The 22,332-nt window shown below is 40.7% G+C and overlaps 2 protein-coding genes and 1 pseudogene across 7 annotated transcripts; 2 read left to right on the forward strand and 1 right to left on the reverse strand.

Annotated features, from left to right (window-relative positions):
* The first annotated feature begins 615 nt into the window (after nucleotides 1–615).
* LOC141838835 (serine carboxypeptidase 24-like) lies at nucleotides 616–12,606 on the forward strand. 5 transcript variants are annotated; one of them, XM_074726427.1, is made up of 16 exons: nucleotides 616–1,210; nucleotides 1,296–1,411; nucleotides 1,702–1,862; nucleotides 5,357–5,967; nucleotides 6,708–6,844; nucleotides 6,986–7,110; nucleotides 8,727–8,880; nucleotides 10,768–10,875; nucleotides 10,947–11,042; nucleotides 11,124–11,216; nucleotides 11,303–11,388; nucleotides 11,465–11,727; nucleotides 11,804–11,953; nucleotides 12,021–12,116; nucleotides 12,182–12,287; nucleotides 12,355–12,606. In XM_074726427.1, the coding sequence occupies exons 6-16, from the start codon at nucleotides 7,015–7,017 to the stop codon at nucleotides 12,496–12,498; spliced, it is 1,392 nt and encodes a 463-aa protein (XP_074582528.1). In that variant the 5' UTR covers nucleotides 616–1,210; nucleotides 1,296–1,411; nucleotides 1,702–1,862; nucleotides 5,357–5,967; nucleotides 6,708–6,844; nucleotides 6,986–7,014; the 3' UTR covers nucleotides 12,499–12,606. The 5 variants fall into 5 exon arrangements, with proteins under 5 accessions (XP_074582528.1, XP_074582527.1, XP_074582529.1 ...); XM_074726426.1 differs by having other exon boundaries at nucleotides 1,296–1,862; XM_074726428.1 differs by having other exon boundaries at nucleotides 1,330–1,862.
* Nucleotides 12,607–12,800: 194 nt separating this feature from the next.
* On the reverse strand, nucleotides 12,801–16,008 carry LOC141840605 (putative leucine-rich repeat receptor-like serine/threonine-protein kinase At2g24130; annotated as a pseudogene).
* A 1,070-nt stretch (nucleotides 16,009–17,078) lies between these two features.
* LOC141838086 (pentatricopeptide repeat-containing protein At4g30825, chloroplastic-like) lies at nucleotides 17,079–20,932 on the forward strand. 2 transcript variants are annotated; one of them, XR_012602614.1, is made up of 3 exons: nucleotides 17,079–17,103; nucleotides 17,219–20,267; nucleotides 20,745–20,932. XR_012602614.1 is itself a non-coding variant. In XM_074725480.1 (2 exons), exon 2 carries the CDS (start codon nucleotides 17,243–17,245, stop codon nucleotides 20,126–20,128), a length of 2,886 nt encoding a protein of 961 aa, XP_074581581.1. In that variant the 5' UTR covers nucleotides 17,079–17,103; nucleotides 17,219–17,242; the 3' UTR covers nucleotides 20,129–20,466. The 2 variants fall into 2 exon arrangements, 1 of the variants encoding a protein (XP_074581581.1); XM_074725480.1 differs by lacking the exon at nucleotides 20,745–20,932 and having other exon boundaries at nucleotides 17,219–20,466.
* Nucleotides 20,933–22,332: the final 1,400 nt, after the last annotated feature.

Below are 22,332 nucleotides of genomic sequence, written 5' to 3' on the forward strand. Positions count from 1 at the left end.
AAAAACATTTCAAATCTGTCAAAGAAATAAGCCAGAAATTTATTGGACTACATTTTACTCCAACAAAATTCCGCACGCCAAAGGACAAAGTCCCTGTTGCGCAGGGGAACACGACGGAGACCACCCGTCGCCATCCTGACACCGGGGACCACACACACTCTCTCTCTCTCTAAAAAGAGGGTCCAAGGGCTGAGCTGGCTGGGAGACCACCGCGCTGCGGGTACAGATACGGGAAGACCGGCCTCGGCCGCAACTTGCCCCGCACTCCATTGATCGTACGGCCTGGAGACGTACGCCATGCAGATCCGGACGAATGGACGGTCGGCGTCGTCCGCAATCCGCCAAAACAAAAGAAAATATTATTAAATGCTTTCTCGCTCCTCGTGTCTTCTTCTTGTCCACGTAATTAATTATAATTTCGAGTACAAAGTAATTTCGCAAAACGTAATTAAATTTTAATCCAAGATCACAAACCGGAAGGCAAGCTCCTCGAATGGCCACACGTCCGAGAGGCGAGCGATAAAAGGATCGGCTCAGCGAAGGCAGGCGGCAGGCGGCAGGCGGGGCGATGCGCGAAGGCCTTGCCCTAGAAATAGAATTGGATGCAGCCAACGACGACGACTACGGTGCTAGGTTTAAGGTTATGGATTCCTCCTCGCTTCGTCTCGTCGTCCTCGATTAGTGTTTTGTTTTGCGATCTGTGATTCGATCGATTTTGGTTGATTGTTTGGTTGCGTTGCGCGGAGGCGATCGGCCGGGGTCGTGATTAGGGTTGACAGAAGAGAGTGAGCACACGGCGGGGACGGCATCGCGGTGGTGCTGTCGCTGTGGCGTGCTCACTTTTCTTTCTGTCATCTCCATCTTCCCGGGCCGGCGGCGGTGAGGGAAAACTAATCGATCGGGATGTTCCTTTTGTTTCTCCTTTGGAGCTATTATTGAAAAAGGTCGAGGGCGGGCACGCGTGCGATGGACTTGATCTTGCTTATCTTGTGTCGGCTATCAGCTGCTCTCTGGCCTAGACGTCTCTTCCGATGGGTTTCTGACGCAGGGGATGCAGTGTATCATTTTATGGCAGGTGTGGCGTAATCGTCTTGTGGACTTGGTCTTGCTTATCTTGTGTCGGCTATCAGTATCGGCTGCTCTCTGGCCTAGGCGTCTCTTCCGATGGGGTTTCCGAGGCAGGGGGCTGCAGTGTGTCATTTTATGGCAGGTGTGGCGTAATCGTCTTGTGGACTTGATCGAGCTTTCTCCCTTTCTGATAAACGTTGTTGAAAATACTAAACCTGATGGATCAGACTGAAGAAATGCGAAAATTGAAAATTTGTGAAGGTGGATTGGCGTGTGCAAGCGTGACTTTTGAGATGGATAATACTTTGGCTGGCGACCGGGGTTGGATAAGGATTGAGGGGAGGTACGCATTAACATCCCAATCTGGATCTCCTGCCTCTTGTGCGGATTTAACGGATATCACTGTTAACTTTCTTTACTGCTCCATCTCTTCTTCCTCCTCTTCGACCTTCTTCTTCAATTTTTTTTGGTATTTTTTGTGGACTCCTCCCTGCTTGCTTTCTAATACGTTCTTAGTAGGTCTTCTTTCTCTTCCTTCAAAATGATATCTTTCCTCTTTCTTGTGCCTTTCAAGTGCCTTCATTTTTGTTGCTAGATCTGATGTTATTTCTTGATTTATTTTATTAACCTAAGTTTTAAGAAGCTGAAGGCTGCTTCGGACATGTTGTTGCTCCACGATTTCTGGGCTCCGTTTTTGGTCAGTGGCGCAGCAAGTCGAGGAAGCAAGTGCATCCGAGTGGAGTTTTTGTTCCTTGGTTCATAACGTGTTGGGTGGAGGGCTTCGATAGTTCGAGGTATGCAATAGCTTCTTTTCTCCCATCGTCTGATTTTATGTATTTTTCTAGCCCAACTTTGACAATATTGTTCATGGTTCTTATGAAGAAAAATTATCAAAGAGTGGTAATAAACCTGTGAAATTTTTTTGCTACATATTTGATGTCATTTCAGAACCTTGATGAATAACACTGAAGAGTCTCAAAGATTCAAACAAATTGTCACGCGCATCACCTCAAGCTGTGCACGATCATGAGTAGCAGATTATAGCTATGTTTCTTCTGCTACTTTTATTTATACCTAAAAAATTTAAAGCAATTATGCTGAAATGATCCAGCCTAGGTAGATTTTTTTAGTAGTTTATCTGGAAGATGCCAAGACTGTTTTTTCAACTTCAATGTAGAATAAAAAGTAGTAATTATTATGTTTATTAATCAATAACAAGTAGTAGAGGACCTTTGTTGGTTTAAGGAGTTTTACACCGTTGGTAATACAGTAATCAACCATGCCGTCGTACCAGAATCTTTATCCCATTAGTAATTATTATCGGACCTTTATTGATTTTAAGGTTTTTTTGTGTCATGGGGAATATTGTGATGTGAGCTATGCCATCATGACTAGAATCGATTATCTTCTCATTACTAGTCATTAGGGCACATTTACTTGTAATTAAGATTTTAAAAAATAAATTAACCTCAAAAAGATTAGCTATCATTGAACAGTTTAGAGCCGCTAGAACAAAGTTTTATAGTTTCTATATTCTTCCATTGAAGTAACTAAAATTTTTTTTTTGTTATTTGATCTTGTTGAGAATCTTCCAATCTTTTACCATAGTAAATGTGCATAGCTACATTCATTTATTTCTACCCGACCCCAGATAGTTCAGGGTCAGTCTTTGTTGTTTCTTATATTATGACTACAAACATTATCTTCTTTAATAATTTAGTTGTACTGCGTACAATACTACACCTAATATGTATAATCAGATAAAAGTTCTTAGACACTCAACATTGAGGGTGAATGAAAAATAAAATAAAATAATCAGTTTTAGTCTTGAGTGGGCTAGGTTTTGGTTTTTCCCTTTTCTAATTTATAATTTATGACAAAGACATGGCTAATATAATGAATATCAATGTGCATATCTACAATTCTTAGAACAAGTCTTATTATTGTATTTGTTTGACCTCAATTAGGATGACATTAATTTGTTTGATCCTACATATCTTTGTTTCAGAGAATTATTTTCTTCTAGATGACATTAAGTTGAAATATGAAAATGATCATCAATGAAGGACGACGGATGACTAGCAAAAGGTTGTACAATAAGTTAACTTCAAAGATGGTTTGTTAATCACCACCTCTTAATGATCAATTTCCTTAATGTCGTTCACAATTGAATTGGGTAAGATTTGGAAGGTAGGTAAGTTGGACAGTATATGGGTACAGTTTTGATAAAGTAAAAAAGGAAAAAAGTAGTGTTATACATCTAAAAAGGAAGGCGACTCTTTAAGATAGGCAAGTTCATTTAAACCTTTTAGCCATTACTTTTGTTTTGTTACACTAGGCTATCCACAATTATTGAAAACTCATAAAATATGTGTGCCTATGTGTGCATGCGAGTGTGTGTAGTGTTGTTTGTTAATTGTCAAGGCACTTCATAAGCAATGGAATAACTATACTAGCAACAGAATAAGTTTCTGTTGGTTCATGGAACTCATCAGTTTGGATGTTCCACTGAGACCAGAAAATTTCTTGGTGGAAAATAGGAAATTAAACCCACCCCCAGCTTGTTTAGATCACATTAAGTTTGAAACTCAGTTTCTCAGGATCAGATGCTGTGCTTGCTACAGGCCTATGCAGATAATATCAGAAGTTACAGGAAACCTGTCTTGCAGTATTCGGTATTGGTGGTAGGTAAAACATCCTTACTACTGAATATATTATCCAGTCAATTAACCATGGACGAGAAAGTTTGCAGTTAAGGAATGGTTAAACAAGCTCCATTATTTTTGGAACATTAGTGTTTTTTTTTTGTCTTTTTTCCGAAATGGGATGCATAAAATTCTACCTAATAGCATTGCTGGGAATGGATCAAAAAGCTGGAAGACAAATGGTTCGTTTATTTTTATATATATTGACCCTTGTTAATTTGTTGGAATAGATCTTTTACTTCATTTCAAAAAATTGATAGGGTGGTCATCATCTTAACATGACGTATTTCATATAGTTTTCTAGGTATTATTTTAAATCATTGTACTAGTAGTCCCTAATAACACGTATAGGCAATTAGGCATAGATGACTCGAAGCATCTTGAACAACTCTAGGACAGTTTCAGAAGTTCCTTTGAAATGGGAAGTAAGTCTCCTACTTGATTCCAGAAATAATGATAGGATGGCGACATCATCTTTGTTTTGTTGATCTATTTTGCAGTGTAATTGAACTAGTTCTCAATTGTTGTTTGCACCACTTTTATTACTTGTGTCGCATGACTGAAGAATCTTACATATATGATTGATTCATGGATTTTTCAGTTTTGATAGGATGTTATATAGTAGCTTTGGATTGTTTGATCTTTACCATCAAGTGAACTCTCGGCCAGCAACCCTAATCTACTTGACTCTTATCAAGAATGACCCAGAGTATTATCGCATACCATTGCGTTGCTTATATCCTTTCTCTCATCGAGTGAACACCATATATGCATGCATATACTTTGTAGCTGCCTGAGCTCTCTAATTTAGCACAATACCAAAAGTACAAATATCTCATGAAGCATAAAACATACTAATGCAATATATCAATTTACATCTAATCAGAATAGGATTTTATAGTTTGATCATAGAGAACTAATGAATCCAAGTTCTTCTGTTATGTAGTTATGGTTACTGAAATAAAAACCTATTCTAATTCTGACCTATTTCTTCTGTAGCATCCCAGCCATCCTTTATTAGGAAAATCATATTAACACAAGCGCAGTCAAAGTCTGGCCTGCATGAAGTTCTAAATCTGCATATATGCTTCCATACAGTTATCTTACATAAATCAGATAGTAGATTGAAAGAATTTGCACTAAGTCACCATCATATAGATTAGCGAATCTTACATTTAATGTGAGCCTTGTTAATGGCACTGCTAAACCTAATAACACTCTTTCCACTTCATTAAAACAGCTTCAGTCATTTTTTATCTGATATGGTAGCGGTAATGCTCTAGCCTCCATCCTTCTTTAGTGGGGATTTCTTGCATTATCTTACTTCTTCTCTTTCCATAAGAAAAATATACCACAACCCTCCTAGTGTTTGCTAGTGAATCATTTCATAACATCTTGTCCGATAAAACTTCTCTATCTCCACACTACGCAAATGGCACCGAAAGTTGCTGGCACAATTTCCGGACACAGTAATACTCGTGTAGAATGGTTTTGGCTTATGCCTAATCCACATGGAGAATTCAAATTTTCTTAACAAAAGAATATAGTTTTATGCACAAGATCTCAACAGTGTCATTTTTCAGGTTCTATTGGCGTACCACTTTACAGGTTCTTTGAAGGTTGAAATGAAATTTGTAGCAACTGTGGATGGTTTTCCCCTGTCCAACGTCTTAAAGTTAATGGGCCAAACAGAACAGGATAGAGGGCTACCGAACCAGATACTCAACTAGCGAAGATATTCATTCCGGGTTTAACCGCCGACCACTTTGCCACGCGGCTTCAGGCTGACCGCAACCCTCTTCCGGTGGGCTTCCTTCCGTCAGGATTTCTCCACGCTTCCGTACCCCACAATGGAGCCGTCGACGACCGTCCGCTAGACCCTGGTCCATGAGATCCTCGCTTGTCCGGACCTCCCTTCAACTACAAGTTTGGTTCATTATGACATACATGCTTCCATAATTAATTCTTTAAAAAAATGGTTTTCCTTTTCCTTTCTTTCTCCTCCTTTTCTCTTGATGAATGCCAGGAGGTGTTTCCCAAACTGAATGAAGCAAATCAGGAGAGGCTGATGCAATTATTGTTTGGAAGTAGCAGCTATGTGAGCCTTGCATAGTGACGGATGATTCGATGAAAAAGTTTTTGACTTTGGAGACGGTATAATTTGACATGCAAGACTGAATCTCCCTCCTCGTATGTATGTTTACTCCATTTTGGCATGAGATTTTGTTATATGGATTTTAACCAGCATCAAATATTTTCTATGATCAATTGACTTGGGTTTTTTCTTTAATCGTTTGTGTATGTGTCTTTGCAAATTTCATGTTCTGGCATACGTACATTCATCTGATAACCTTGAATAGTGGATCATTTTCATATCTTGAGCTGTATTCCACAGTATGTGTAGTTAATATTTCAAGTAATATTTATGGCTCAATTTGTAAACCTTTGGTTTATGTGGTCCAGCATTTCTCTAGCTTATAATTAAGTTTATAGGGGTCTTTCATTTTGTTTATGTGGTCCAGCATTTCTCTAGCTTATAGGGCTCTTTGAACTTGTTTATTTGATCATACAAACCTGGAGAACATCCTTGAGGCCTGAGGGCTTGTCGGCATTTAATTGAAAAAAATTGGAATTACTGCATTCTTATTGTTACTTTACTATGTGAAGCTTGTCAGAATTTAGTTGCAACAGAAGACTCATCAGATTGATGTATTCAGGAACAAATTCTTAAGAATCTCATTGGTATTACTGTGGGAGCATACTTTGTTTCATCTTAGAATTAAGTTCCTAATAAGTTTATCTTCCATTCTCTGTAACCAGAGATTTTATAACTCAGTCAAAGATAGGAAATTACAGATAGGATTTACAGTCAACTCTTAAGTGTTATCTGAAGCTACATGATAACGTGACTTACCGTTGAAACTTTTTGGCCAGACCCACTATACAAGTCAGTAACAGTTTTTGTGCATGGGCTGCTGCAAAGTCTATCACAGTTCGCCAAATTAATTCTCCTTACACAGAAACTGCTGGCTGTCTCATCCTACAACTGTGCTTCCTTTAAGTCTACGACAGTTAAGCCATTAAATTCTTCCTCTTCCTCTTCCCTCCAATGGGATGGAAATTGGAATGAACTATTTCTGCTGAAGATACCAGGATATTCATGTAGTCTTCGTGACTAACCTTTTTGGTACTGAAGCTATTTCTTTTTCCAGCTTTCATTTCATACTGCAGAAGCGTTGGAATGACAACTGAAGTGAAAAGGAACATATACAAGAATTTACTTGGACTTGCGTGCACAAGAAGTACATGTATATTATATTTGGATCTCATTGATGAGGTATATCAAATTCCTAAAAACACTTTCAAACCTAGTAATTCAAATGACATTTTTCCTGCATCCTTGTGAGCTATTTGCCTTTTTTTTTTTCTGAAGGGGATGCATGTATGGGTGTTGTGCATTTATAGTGGAAAGTTCAAAATTGTTACTGAAAGGTGAGAAAAGAGAACTCAAGAAGCAAACCACTCTTGTTTAATCAAATTTTCCCGTTGAACTTTCATAAAGTTCTCACCAATCCTTGGAGATAGAGGGCAAACTGTGTTTAGCACCGTCAGGCACATGAATGAAAATTTACATGCTTATTAATGAACTCGCCAGACTTGGAGCCCTGATCCCTTTGACCTTGAATTCCCCTCCTGATCCTGCATTTCTCATTTATTTCGCCTGCCCACCTCCCCCCAACCCCCAAGATTAAAACCTCGAGTTTGAGTTAATTCTTCTGCCATCTTTCTGCGTCTTAACGTGTCTACTGCAAGTTGATCAGTGCATGGAATATAACTCAACCTTGTAAGTTAATCGTATCAAAACATGAGAAAGACAAAAGACCTAGCTATATCACAGTGAAAGTGATGCAAACATAAAGCATGGCTCTTCCAATACAGACAAACTCACCCATAAATCCTGGTGTGATTCAATAATGAGACACTGTGGACTTTTGGATATGAAGATCTGTTAAAACTTTGACCAGCTCTATTGGCTACATCTTAAAACTTAAGGAGCTGAGGGATGTCGTTATGTTGTAATAAATGCAGTGCCTAGCGTATCACTGTATTAATTATATTCTGATCTAGGGAACTCCATCTTGTCCATCCTTATCTGTTCAACTTAGCTAGTAGACAAGGAGAAAAAATAATGGATCCGGCGATAAAGTGATCTAAGATATTTATTTATTTTAAGTCGAATGGTCAAAATCCCTTGTGAAGAAGGGCATGAGGGTCCCTTCTTTGCTGTTGTGACCATGCAGCACCATTTTCACCATGACACAATGTATATGAAAAGAAACAAGAAACATAGTGGGGGTCATCTATTAAATCCATATATTTTGCACTTGTTAGGTTACACATTATGCAGCCATTAGGTAACTAATTTTTTTAAACAAAGTTTACAGTGAATTAAGGTTATGTAACTTACAAATAGTGCCTTCTAGATGTAAATGAACTCTAGTCTTCAGTTGTTCATCCTTTCCCTGCGTCATCTAATTTGCAGGACCACACCCACATTACAACAAATGCAAGTTGAGAGAGAGAGAGAGATGCATGATCAAACTTTGCATTTATGGTACTGTTGTTGGGGTTCCAACCCCTAGCTTTGCAGTAAATTCTCATTTCTTCTTCCCTTACCTTTCACCTATTCATCTACATACATGTGAAACTTTTTTAAGCATTTAAGTCCTTTAACATTTTGTCCTCCTTTCTCTCACTATATATAGGCCTCTTCTCCTTCCAGTTGATCCATATGCTATACTCACTAATATAACCACACACTGGGAATTGGGTCAAGAGATCATTCTTTTCACAATGAGGAGATGCCTCTCCTCTTTGCTTCTCTTGTTCATCTTGTCTTTCCTCCTACTTTTGTCTACTACTGCCGTGACTGATGAACAGGCTCGTGATCAGATCTCGGCTCTTCCCGGGCAGCCACCAGTCGCCTTCTTGCAGTTTTCCGGCTATGTTATGGTGAACAAACAGCACGGCAGGGCTCTCTTCTACTGGCTCACGGAGTCTGCTAGCCACTCGGCCAAGAGGCCCCTGGTTCTTTGGCTCAATGGAGGTCAGTCTTTCTTCATACATCTTTCAGTGGCGCCTTATAATATCTGATCGACTTATTAAGTGCTAGTTTATCATTTTTTTTCCAATAAACTGCTTGTTTAATTAAGAAACTAGAGCATGTAAATTGATTTGACTTGGGAAATAGCATTGATTCCATGATGATGAGGCGGTTGCTGGTATGACAATAACTGCACGCAATAAATGCATCCCAAACACAATTTATTACTCCACTTTCCACGTGGCAGGTTATCTAGCATCTAGCCGACAAAACAGGTGCCATGAAATCCAACAGGATTAGATGCATTGCTTGCTTAAACTATCCACTTTGCCTGGTAAATAAGTACTGGTTTTGTCTACTGCGTTGTAGTTTTCATGCAAACTGCACATCCACAATATTTGAGATCTTACTTGAGTGTAGAATTTTGGCACATATATATGATATGTCAGCGTGTGAAGCAGTGATGGATCATTAATATTCTGTAGACAAGAGGTACAAGACTTCCTCTATGATTCCTTCTTCTGTTGCTGCTGTCAGCTATTCTAGCTGCTTGCACATAATACATGGTTTAAGATATAATGTCAAGTTTATTATATATTCATCAACTTTTCTCGTGGCCACCTGCTTAACTACTCATGAAAATGTGAAGGAAATTAAGTTGTCTCTGTGTGAGAAAGAGCATATTCTCTGCAGATCACTAGTGTTGTCTGCAGAGGCGTGCATCACATATAGTGGTGTAGGAGGATGAATTTTCTTTGTGCAATAAGAACTTTTTGGGTCAAATTATAGATGTGTTCCAACAAAGCCTTCGTGTGTCCCACTGGTTAGCAAAAGGTTGTGATTGACCACACAGTTTTTTTTTTAATGTCTTTTTGGTGAGAAATTTACCAGAACAGGCATGCATTTGATTAATTTTCTTCTCTTTTCATCCTTAGATTTCATTTATCAGATTCATAAATGTAAGAGTAGTTAGCTCTTTGAATGTTAAGGTGTCAAAGAATTCAAACAAGGACCATGTTGTGTCAGATCACTGCATTGGCATTCACCACTGATGCAGCAAACAAACAAAAAGAAATGTAAGGACCGTAACTTATCTTAAAATTAAAAAACAAACAATATACAAAATCAATTAAATGATGTGGTGAATTCTCTCTTTCTCTTACTTCAACATTTCAGAAGGTCCAGATTCATGTGACTTCACTTAATTTGGTTTCTACTGCGCAAAAGATGCAAAGCTGCAAGAAGTTGCTTCACTTTTCCTCCTGCAAAATTCTCTTTGCTTCTTCCCATGGCCATCATCAGCTTGGGAAGAAACCAAGCACATAAAAACAACAGCTTTGTTTGGCAACTTTTTTACTCAGTCTTGTGCATTATTGTTTCTCCCTGCCAACTTTTGGATTATTCACCGGGACAAAAAGAATTAACAGTTGCCTTGCCTCCCTTCCTCTAGCTTCCATGTAAAACTTTTCCACCATGGCCTGTCTCTGAGCTGGGTTGCTTCATTTTCAAAGGGCATGCAATTGTGCTTCCACCATTAACTAAAGTGGAGGCTTGGTATCATCATGCTGTGTGTTGAACCTTACATGTTTGACTGCACCAAAACCTTAGGAGTAATATTTTGATCTTTTTAAAGTGAATAGCATTTTTTTAAAGTCAAAATTAGGTTTTTCATTTACTTTTTGTGATGTGACTCTTGAGAGTCCACCTTCCATTATTGGTTCCACCCTCCAACCTTTGTGCCCATTGCTCGTCCCTTCTGTCAATTTAATGCTTTGGTGGTAATTAAATATTTATTTGTTTTTATTTTTAGTATTTTTTTTATAAAAATAATATGATACTCTGTGCTTGTAAAACTTTTGATGCGCTGGTCGCATGTTTGTTTCAACCCAGGACCGGGATGTTCGTCGGTGGCCTACGGCGCATCCGAAGAAATTGGACCGTTCCGGATCAACAAAACCGGTTCATCTCTCTACCTCAACAAGTTCTCATGGAACAGAGGTAAGCAGAACATTTCCATCATAATTCTTGGTTCAATGCAAATGCCAGCACTAACATTCTTATGTGAACAGAAGCAAACTTACTGTTCTTGGAATCGCCGGCCGGAGTTGGTTTTTCCTACACCGACACCATCTCCGACCTTAAGAACTCCGGCGATGAACGCACAGGTAATCATTGAGATAACAAACAGTGAGATTTATTTTGCCTCTGAAAATGTTCAACAAAGTTTGTTTATCTGTTTGTTGCAGCTCAAGATTGCTTGATGTTCTTGATCCATTGGATGTCAAGATTTCCGCAATACAAGAATCGAGATTTTTACATTTCCGGAGAAAGTTATGCAGGTAAAACTATATATATAAACTCTCTAAATATTGAATTTAATATTACCTTTTATAGTAATCCATCTTTGTGTTTGGTTTTGTTGCAGGACACTATGTGCCTCAATTGGCTAAAAAGATTGTTGATTACAACAAAGCTTCTTCGAAACCTTTTATCAACCTCAAAGGAATTCTTGTGAGTCAGCTACACTTTCCATGTTTCTCTTCATGATGATCTCGAACGAAGTATTTACAAGCTTAATTTTTGGCAGGTAGGCAATGCAGTTACAGACAATTACTATGACAGCATCGGCACGATCTCATACTGGTGGACTCACTCCATGATCTCTGACCAAACATATCGATCGATACTCTCATCCTGCAACTTCAGCTCCCCCAAGGCATCCCACGAGTGTGACCACGTCGTTAGCTATGCAATGAACCACGAGTTTGGCGACATCGATCAGTATAGCATCTACACCCCTTCCTGCGTTGCTTCATCGCCCAAGAACACAAAAAGGCAACACAAAATAAGGTTCGTGCAAACATTATCGATCCTTTAGCAACGAGGCAATGGCCTAACTCATTTCAGGTCCAAACGAGTGCTGCAGGTTTAAGAACACTCTCATCCATGGCCGATCCTCCTTCGGCTACGACCCTTGCACCGAGAATTACGCAGAGAAATACTACAATCGACAAGATGTTCAGAAGGCAATGCACGCCAACACAACGGGCATTCCCTACAAATGGACTTCGTGCAGGTGCATTCCCATAGCTAAACCCGACATTGCGTATGTTCGAAAATGAATACTGATCGATCTCTTTCAGTGATATTTTGATCAAAACATGGGGCGATACTCAGATTTCCATGCTCCCTACCTACAAAGAGCTGATAGCAGCCGGACTAAGGATATGGATGTTCAGGTACATACACACACACACACTTACACTTGCTCAAATAAAACAATGTGTAACAATGTGCATTGCAGTGGCGACATCGATTCGGTAGTTCCGGTGACCGCGACGAGGTTTGCCATCAGCCATTTGGGGTTGAAGATCAAGATCCCTTGGTATCCATGGTACTCAGGAAGGCAGGTAATTTTCTAAGAAAAAACAGACTTACTTTAATTGTTTTTGGTGTAAAATTGTCAAAAATTTTCAGGTCGGAGGGTGGACTGAGGTGTACGAAGGGATGACATTTGCTTCAGTGAGAGGTGCAGGCCATGAGGTGCCACTTCTCCAGCCAAAGAGAGCATTCCAACTCTTTGCTTCATTCTTGGCAGGGAAACCCCTGCCCAGCTCCTAATTAATTAATAATTAGTTAATTATAGTAGCAAACGATTTAAATTGTTTGCTAATCTCCCTATCATTCATCAAAATAGTATAAGTTTTACAGATGAAAAGGAAGAGAAAGTGTGGATTAGTGGAAGCTAATCTTGATTCTATGAGATTTGGTTTGTCTCTTGTTTCATAAATTCTCATTCGAACTATGTTAGAAATAGAGACCATTTTAATATAAATAATGTATTTTATTTTATGAAAATGTAACTAAATTCACACCTCGGCAAACGAGCTGCACACGTGCACGAATATTAAAGCAATCAAGCTCCGATCATCGGCTTGCTACCCGTAGTCCGACGAGGCGGCTCCGACGCTGGCCGACGACATCCCGATGGTGGACGTGAACGTCGCTGTGGCGTCGCCGGCGAGGTATTGCTTGAGCAGGTCCAGATCGTCGGCCGCGTCGAGCATGGTCGGCCGATCTACTGGGCTCTCGTTGGAGCAGACGAGCCCCAGCTCGAGCAGCTCCGCGATCGCGATCTCCCACATCTTCCTCACCTCCTGGCTTTGATCGCTCACCTCCCTCATCAGCCTCGCGTCCACCACCGTTTCCAGCTTGCTCCGGTACCCCCGCCTCGCCCACCTCTGCAAGCTCACGCCTTCCCCGAACATGTCGTCGGTAGGCCTCTTTCCGGTGACCATCTCGAGCACGAGAATCCCGAAGCTGTAGACGTCGCCCTTGGTCGATGCGCTTCTCCCATAACCATACTCTGCGTCGTCGAATCCAAAAGCAATGAAATGTATGCTTCGAATTGTTAAAAGGGGCAAAATTTTTGTATTGTTAGGGTTGGACCTGGAGCAACGTATCCAATTGATCCATGGAGAAAGTTGGCGGTTGAGTTGGCTGTCGCCGTTGCCGTCTCCGCGCTCCCTTCTTCCGCCGTCATCACCAACCTCGCGATCCCGAAGTCCGACACCAGCGCGGTCATGTCGTCGTTGAGTAGAATATTGCTGGGCTTGAGATCGCAATGCACGACCTTGGCCGGCGAATGGTGGTGCAGATAGGCCAGGCCTTCGGCGACGTCACTACAGATATTGACCCGCTCCTGCAAGCTCAGCCGCGAGTTCGGCTCCTCCTTCGGATAGAGATGGCTTTCCAGGCTTCCGTTCGCCATGAACGGGAGGACGAGGGCCTTGAAATCCGGATGACTGCACGCAGTGATGATCCTCATCAGGTTCCTGTGCCGAATGTTCTTCAGGACCTGGCATTCCCTCTTGAAGCTCCTCGTGGAGTTGCCGGATTGCAGTTGTAGGACTTTGACTGCCACCGCCGTGCCGTCGCTAAGCACTCCCCTGTAGACTCGCCCGAAGCTGCCGGATCCTACCAATCTGCTCTCCTCGAATCCTCCCGTTGCCTCTGCGAGCTCTCTGTAAGTAATTCTCGGAAAGCCCGAGGTAATATTCACGAAAAGATTCTTGCTCGGATCGTCTCCATCGTGTCTTCTGCTGCCCCTTTTTCTCATGATCATGTAAACTGTTCCACATATGACAGTGCCATGAAAGCTGCGACAGTCACAATGCTGACGAGCAATATCAGTCCCCGGCGAGAATGCATTAGGCCTCTCTTGTGTCGACAACTGGGAATTCCATTTCCAGGCAGTGAGCCACAGAATTGGTTACCTTTGATCCGATCAGACGTCAACAAGTTGAAGATTCCACCTTCGGGCAGGGGTCCGGAGAAGTTGTTGAAGGAGATGTCCAGTAGTCTGAGGCTGGAGCAGCGCTGAAGAGAGTCTGGAATTGGTCCTGAAAGCTCATTAAAAGACAAGTCCAGTGTTTCAAGGCTTAACAGGCTTCCAATTGACTGAGGAATCGATCCTTGTAATCTGTTGTGCGACAAGTCCAGCAGCTCAAGTACCACACAGCCTCCCAAGCTTTGAGGAATCTCACCGCTGAAGTTGTTGGATGACAGATCGATTACGCCAACTTTGTTCATCTGTCTCAGCTCTGTGGGCAGCTGCCCTTGTAATAAGTTGTGTGACAGATTGAAATATACGAGCAGTGAACTCAAGCTTGCAACTTGAGCTGGTATAACTCCTGTGAGCCTATTGTAGGACAGGTCTAAGAGCTCCAACTTTGTGTTTCCTAGGCTTGGAGGTATGGTTCCGGTGAGCTGGTTTTCGCTTAGTTTGAGCTGTCGCAGTTTAGTTAGATCTGCAAAGGCTGCTGGAATTGTACCATTAAGCTTGTTTCTTGATAAGTCGAGGAGGCCAATTTGACTTAGAGCAGGAGAAGGGATTTCTCCTGTCAAGGAGTTGTTGGACAGCCAGAGCCTCAGTAAATTAGGCAGCAGGAGTATTTCTGATGGAATTGAACCATGCAAAAGATTGTTTGACAGATCTAGCCATTCCAAATTGACAAGCTTTGTCAAGTTTGCAGGGATTGTTCCTTGAATTAGATTGTGACCGATATCGATCTCAGAGAGATTGACACCTAAAAGACCAATAGTGGCAGGCAGTTCTCCTCCCAGATGATTACTTGCCAGTTCTAGCTCCTCCAGATGAGTCAAGTTTGAAATGGCATCAAAGAAGGGGGCAAGATTGGAGTTGCGATCATCACTAGAGAAATTGTTATAGGAAAGGTGGAGTAGCTTCAAAGAAGACAACTGCATCAAGAGGTATGATGGTAATATCCCACTGAACGAGTTGTTCTCAATGTCAATCTCCTCCAGCATTGTTGAATTGGTGAGATATGCAGGGATGCCACCGATGAGTTGGTTCGAATACAAAAGAAGGTTAGTCAGCCAAGGAAGATGGTATCCAAGCTGTGAAGGAATGAAACCTGTGAACAAGTTCGTTGAAAAGTCGACATAGCTCAATTGTGTGCAATTGTACAAAAGATTAACAGGAAGCTGGCCGTGGAGCTTATTGTAGCTAAGGTCGATGAATTCAAGGTTTGCAAGCATTCCAAAGCTCTCAGGAATGCTTCCTTGTAGGTCATTTTGCTTCAGAGCAAGCACCTGTAGCTGAGACAAAGATCCAAGTTCCACAGGAATGGATCCTCTGAGGGCATTCTCCGACAATTCAAGCAGTATGAGCTGAGAAAGATTGGACAAGGACGGGGAGAGGGTGCCTACCAAGAACTTACTTTTAAGAGTAACTCTATTCACTCTTTGAGGGCTTAAGCTACAGATGATGCCATTCCACACGCAGACATGATTCTGCCGACTCCAGTTGCTGAGCGCGTTTTCCGGATCAGAAACTATGCCTTTCTTGAACTCCAGAAGAGCAGATTGGTCTGTCCAAATTGTGCCACTCTGATGCAAAGGAAGAACAGATGGAAGGAAGAGGAGGAGAACAAATTTGATCAAGACAATTGTGTGGCAATTCATCGAGACAAGGTTATGTTATTACTGTGTGTTTACTTGCTGCAATCTTCTTAAGCAATGATGCCATGTAGCACTCTAATCCACAATCACAAAGATGGAGGATGAAGGGAACTGACTGGTCTGTGGATATCCATGTCAATATGATGGCACACTTGAGTGGTAAGTTTTGCTAGTGGTTCTTAATCCTTTGTCATTGCCACTAAGTAATGCATACTGCACTGCATTTGCCTTTTCAAGGTTTGTCTCCCACAATATCGTAATGCACGAGATGATAACTAGGGTGGAGAAGAAGATGGTTGATGTCACATTATTCATTTTGGCCAATGCTCGTTAATGGTGCTGCCACTTGACAAAAGGCAATTTGAATGACCTGCTGCTGCTCTCGATGGCCTCTGGATACGAAGATAATGCGTTAGGCAATTCAGGTATTAGTGATCCATCTCGCTCCCTTTTTCCAGTTGTGATCCATCTCTTTCGTTCCTTTCTTTTCATGTGTTATTTGCTCAATGGATGATGATCGAACCTTTAAAGATTAGAAAATACTTTTTATTTTTATATTTTAAAGTAGAGTTTCAGTATATATATTTATGATTAAATTATTTAAAATTTTTTAAAAAAAATTTAGAAATTAAGTTATAGTATTAAGTATAAAAATTATTTTATTGTTTACGGAGTGTATCGGATAAGAAATGCAAGATAATACTATATAACCCAATTCCTAAATCCGAAAGATAAATCTTCAAAAAAATTTTAAAAAATAATCGAGCGCCTGGAACACTATATAAAGTTACGATACCCTGCGTGCCTTATTCTTCACTCCTCATCCGCGATAAAAGATTCGGGTGCTTGGAATATGAATAATATTATTTATTTATTTTTAAAATTTATGATTAAGTTTTTTTTTAGGGTTGGGAAGTTAGATTATAATATTAAGTTTAGTTTTCTTTGTCATTTTATCTTCCAAATGTCGATGGCCTAGGCCCGGCCCAGTTTCGGTCTAACCCAGCCCAATTCGTCCAAATACATCCGCCGTTTGTATGAGACACGTGGTGACCATCCAACGTGCATCGTGATCTTGCGATGGAGAAATATCTTGCGAACAAACGAGAGATAAGAAAACCAACCAATCGCTGGTTCCGCTCTTCCCTATAAATTGAGTTCGTCATAAAAATCTTCAAATCCTTTTATTTGTTTTATTTTTTCCTCTTCTGTCTGCTTCTTCGATCCGCTCATGCTGTCAAGGTGCGCTTTAGCGCTTCTTCTCCTTCGATCGCGCCTTTATTCTGTCTTCTGTGCATTTGGATTCGTGGTCTGTTCGTTTCCCTGATCGATTCTTGTACTTGGTTTCTGGTTTCAGGTTGCAGTTTCGGTAGACAATCGCATGGGTTCACTGAAGATCGCTGCCGGTTGGGATGTCTACGAGCTGAAGCAACGCAGTCAATTGGGGAACCCTAACTCGTGTGCGGTCGCTTTGCTTTGTTTCGACTCATCAAAATCAGGCTTTGGCTTCAGGTTCGTCGCGGGCAAGAAGAAGGCAGGCGAGCAGGGTTCGAGCCGACTGAATGTAGGTAATGGGGAGAAGACTAGTTTGATTTCTTCTTATGAAGACGCAAGTCGTTTGCCACTCAAACGTAGTGTTCGATTGGAGAATTTTTTGGTTTGTGGATTGGATAGGACCGATGGGTCCATTTCGGCCACTGGATCTGTCGATAAAAATGAGGGGAATATGAACCTCAAGAATACGGTCTCAAAGACGCTGGATCTTCAGGATAAGACCACAAGTCCGAAGAACAGGAGGAAAATATGGAATCGATTCCAGAGAATGCAGAAAGCATCACAGCAGAAAGTTTCAAGTGTTATTCCTACAAGCAAGGATGTGTTTGACAAAAGGATTGCTGAAGGTGATATTGATGCTGGAGAATCTAATGTTAATCCTGATTCTAGTATGGAACACTGTAACTCCATTCTTAAGCGCCTTGAGAAGAGAAGTGAGGAAAAGACAGTGCAGTTCTTTGAATGGATGAGGCAGCATGGAAAAGTTGGAGAAAATATTGATGCTTATTGCTTAGTATTGCGAGCCTTGGCGAGGAAGGAGGATTGGTCTAGAGCTATTATGTTGATTCAGGAAATGACTTCTGAGTCCATGTGTGAATTGGATGTTAAGGTCTTCAATCCACTAATATATGTATGTGCCAAAAGGGGGCTAGTTGGATGGGGAACAAAATGGTTTCACATGATGTTGGAAAAGGGCATCGACCCTAATGTTGCTACGATTGGCATGCTTATGGCACTTTACCAAAAGAAGTCTTGTCTTTCTCAAGCTGAATTTGCATTTGGTCACATGAGAAGATTGAAATTGAAATGCATCAAAGCATACTCAGCCATGATCACTATTTGCACTCGCCTCGGGCTGTATCACAAATCAGAAGATATCATCAGGGTCATGGACGAAGATAAAATCCTTCCAGATACGGAGAATTGGTTAGTGCGTCTTAATGCTTACAGTCAACAAGGTAAAACAGAAGAAGCTGAAGCTGTGTTGAAGTCCATGCTTGAAACTGGGATGTCTCCCAATATTATTGCATATAATACCTTGATCACTGGGTATGGGAGGGTTGCTAACATGAAGGCTGCAAAGCTTTTATTTCAAAATCTTGAAAGGGTTGGCTTAAATCCTGATGAAACCACCTATAGGTCCATGGTTGAAGGTTTTGGCAGAACTGACAACTATGAGGAAGCATTGTGGTATTATGAGAAACTTAAAAGTTTAGGATTTCATCCAAACTCTTCCAACTTCTATACACTAATTAATCTGCAAGCTAAATATGGGGATGTGATTGGCGCTGCTCAAACACTTGAAGACATGAGAATAGCAGGTTGCCAATATTCTTCAATTGTTAGTAGTCTTCTTCAGGCTTATGAAAAGGCAGGAAGGATAGAAAGTGTGCCTCAAATTTTAAAAGCATCTTTTTATCAGAAAATATTGTCAGATGCTACATCATGTTCTATTCTAGCTATTGCCTATGTGAAAAATTCATTAATTGATGATGCTTTAAGAGTTTTAAAGGAGAAAAAATGGGAAGATTCTAGTTTTGAAGAAAACTTGTATCATCTATTGATATGTTCTTGCAAGGAGTCTGGCCATTACAAGAATGCAGTCAAAATCTATCTGCAGATGTCTGATTCTGGGTTTAATCAAAATCTTCATATAACATGTTCTATGATTGATATCTACAGTGCCATGGATAGATTTAATGAAGCTGAGAAATTGTACATGAAGTTGAAAGATAACAGTGTCACCCTTGATATGATTGCCTATAGTATATTGGTGAGGATGTATATCAGAGCAGGGTCCCTGGAGAATGCTTGTGTGGTATTGGAAATGATGGAGAAACAGAAGAATATAGTCCCAGATACATTTCTATTCCGTGACATGCTTCGGACCTATCAACAACGTGGCATGACACATAAGTTGGCAAATGTTTACTATTGGATACTTAAAAGTGGAGTTGTATGGGATGAAGCCATGTATAATTGTGTTATAAACTGTTGTGCCCGTGCCTTACCTGTGGATGAACTCTCAAGGTTGTTTGAGGAAATGTTGCAGAATGGGTGTGCCGTCAACACTGTAACCTTCAATGTAATGCTAGATGTCTATGGAAAAATTGGAATGCTCAAGAAGGCTCGGAAAGTATTTTGCATGGCCCACAAGCAAGGGTTGGCAGATGTTATTTCCTACAACACCATCATTGCAGCATACGGAAAAAGCAAGGATTTCCAAAGCATGCTAACTGTTATTGACAAAATGCAATCTGCAGGTCACCCTGTTTCCTTGGAAGCATATAACTGCCTGCTTGATGCATATGGAAAAGATAACCGACTGGAGGAGTTCCATGATGTTTTGCGTAAGATGAAGGAAGCACAGTGTATTTCTGATCATTATACTTACAACATTATGATAAACATTTATGGGACAAAGGGCTGGATTGAAGAGGTTGCTTGTGTGCTTGCTGAACTGAAGAATCGTGGGCTTGAACCTGATTTGTATAGTTACAACACCTTGATCAAGGCATATGGAATTGCTGGAATGGTAGAAGAGGCTGTTAATGTGGTACAAGAAATGAGGAGTAGAAGGATTAGACCTGACAGAATAACATATTCCAACCTCATAACCTCCCTCCAAAAGAACGAAAGTTTCCTAGAGGCTGTTAAATGGTCACTGTGGATGAAGCAGATGGAATGTCATTCTGAGCTTTGCCCATCATAAATCTGCCTGCCAGTAATTGCACACTATGAATGATAAATATGACTCTGCTCCAATCAGATAGGATTTTTTGGGGCTAAATATGAGAAAAAGGCCATCTGTCTTAACTTTATTTTTGCTGGAAATGAGAATTCTCTTCAAGGTAAGCTTCAGGTTAGCCCCTTCCCTGCTTGTCCTTGTAATCTTTCGGTCCATATGTAATTATATACATCATCTTGTAAGCATTGTCTATAGGCCAGCAATTTCTAAGCATATTGATCTTCAAGGATTCCTGATGTTATTTGTATAACTCATCTCATTGATATTCAACTATTGATACGGAACAGTCTGAAAAAATCAACTATTTAATCTGATTTGCTTTCTTATTCCCTTCCATACTGTATTTGTTCGGATAATCCAAAGGGTTTTCTTAAAGGAAATATTATTTATTACATTTGCGCCTTGCTTAAATTTGTCTGAACTTGGCATTTGGCCAAATGCTCATTTTTTGTAGCTTGGCATTCTCTGCAGAAAAATGGGCACGAACTGGAAACTATTTTTCTGTTTCCTCTTCATAGTTCTTTTGAATTCATTGGAAAAAATGAAAGTTAACTATGGAAAACACGATCCTTTGTGCTAGGAACTCAGATGTTCTGCAAGGGAAGGCTACTCTAGGGTTCCTGCTACCATAGCCAATGTTCAGGGAGGTGAGCAGAAATAAGCATGTAGCAGTTCTGGATGAGAATGATCACACTTATAATCAAGCAATAAGTGCGTCCAAAAGGTGAGATCCTTCAGACAAGCAAGCAAAACACTGACATGGATGATCCCAGGGTTTTTGTCATTTGAGGGGTTGATCGGTGTTGAACATCCACAATCAATAGGATGCAAAATCTTACCAACAAATCTGTCATTCCGTTGGTTGCCTCGGTATTGAACATCCACAATCAATACTCGGGCAAAATCTTAATGTGTGTTTCACGAATGATGCATTCATTCGACGGCAAAAAATAGCAACAGGCGGCATTATTAGGCAATCCAAGTTATTTTATCGAAGATTGGTGAAGTGTTTCAATAACGGTAATTCACATCTCTTCTGCAACTAAAGATGGCATGGCGGGAGCTTCGTGCACCGGGTTGTCCTTTGGTGAAGTGTTTCAATCAATTCACATCTCTTCTGCAACTAAAGATGGAATCCATCACCTTAGCGGCCCCATACGATCGGCCTCACGACCATTTGTGAGAAGGTAAATTGGGAAACTGCAGTTGGTCACGACGCAGACCTTTTGGTATTGTCTGGCTTCGTCATGATTCGAACCTTTGCCCTATTCTGCAATTCTACTGCGTCGTAATCAACTTAGCTATGCCTCGGAGGCCATTAATTCACATCTCATTTCATGGTCGAAGGTGATGACTTCATGCAAGGAGCCAGATATACTTGTTGTAGTCCATTTCTTTCCACTATGACATTTTTTTTTCAATATAATGTTAGATTTCGAGGGAACACTTGCAAACTCCCTTGTGCTCTCGGGATATGATTGAGTTGGTCATTACGGGACAGATTTATTGAATTGGACAAGTTACTATAGGGCGAATTTGTTGAATTGGACAAGGGTCGAATCTTGACGAAGTCGAGGCAATGTCTTCTTCCGTAGTGGTCAGTTGTAGTTTCTCGATTTACCTTCTCATAGATAATCGTGGGGTTAACCGTGTAAGGCTGTTAGGGTGGTGGATTTCACCTTTTGTTGTTGAAGGGTGTATTGAATGTTTGAATTTGTTAGACAACTCGATATGGGTCAGCACAACCCATTTCATGTGGGACCCATGCCGTCTGTTCTAGCTAAGACCATGGATGAATGAGCCATTGGGGATTGGGTGAGGGTGGAAGCGATGACTTCATAGACTCCAATCGAAGAAGAAATCACGCTCCTTGGGGAATTTATAAAAGATATTAGAATGGGGCAAAGGTGAACTTTGACGGAGCTATTTTAACGCTCAAGTTAGTTAGAAATTTTTAGATGGAGAGAGTAGAAGCAGAGTGTTATGGTGCTTGTGCGCGTACTTATGCCTTTGAGAGCGATTTTTTTTTTATTTTTTTATATTACCATGGATCTCCACGTTTTCTTTATTGTGCCCTGTTATCAACTATGTTTAAGTCGTGGAGAGGCCACGTTACTCAATGTCCTCCGCTCTTGTTGCGGAGCCAATATCATAGGGCCACGTCTTCC

The sequence above is a fragment of the Curcuma longa genome, chromosome 11, assembly GCF_044706935.1.
Source record: "Curcuma longa cultivar G26 ecotype Majalengka, Jawa Barat chromosome 11, ITB_CL_G26_1.1, whole genome shotgun sequence".
NCBI classification, from domain to species: Eukaryota; Viridiplantae; Streptophyta; class Magnoliopsida; order Zingiberales; family Zingiberaceae; genus Curcuma; species Curcuma longa.

Bases quoted from the DNA above. Each gene is read 5' to 3' on its own strand.
- LOC141838835 (XM_074726425.1), top strand. From the start codon at position 8,628: ATGAGGAGATGCCTCTCCTCTTTGCTTCTCTTGTTCATCTTGTCTTTC. The intron at 11,217-11,302 runs GTAAAACTATAT...GTTTTGTTGCAG, and splicing joins TTCCGGAGAAAGTTATGCAG to GACACTATGTGCCTCAATTG. The intron at 11,728-11,803 runs GTTCGTGCAAAC...CGAGTGCTGCAG, and splicing joins AAAAGGCAACACAAAATAAG to GTTTAAGAACACTCTCATCC.
- LOC141838086 (XM_074725480.1), top strand. From the start codon at position 17,243: ATGGGTTCACTGAAGATCGCTGCCGGTTGGGATGTCTACGAGCTGAAG.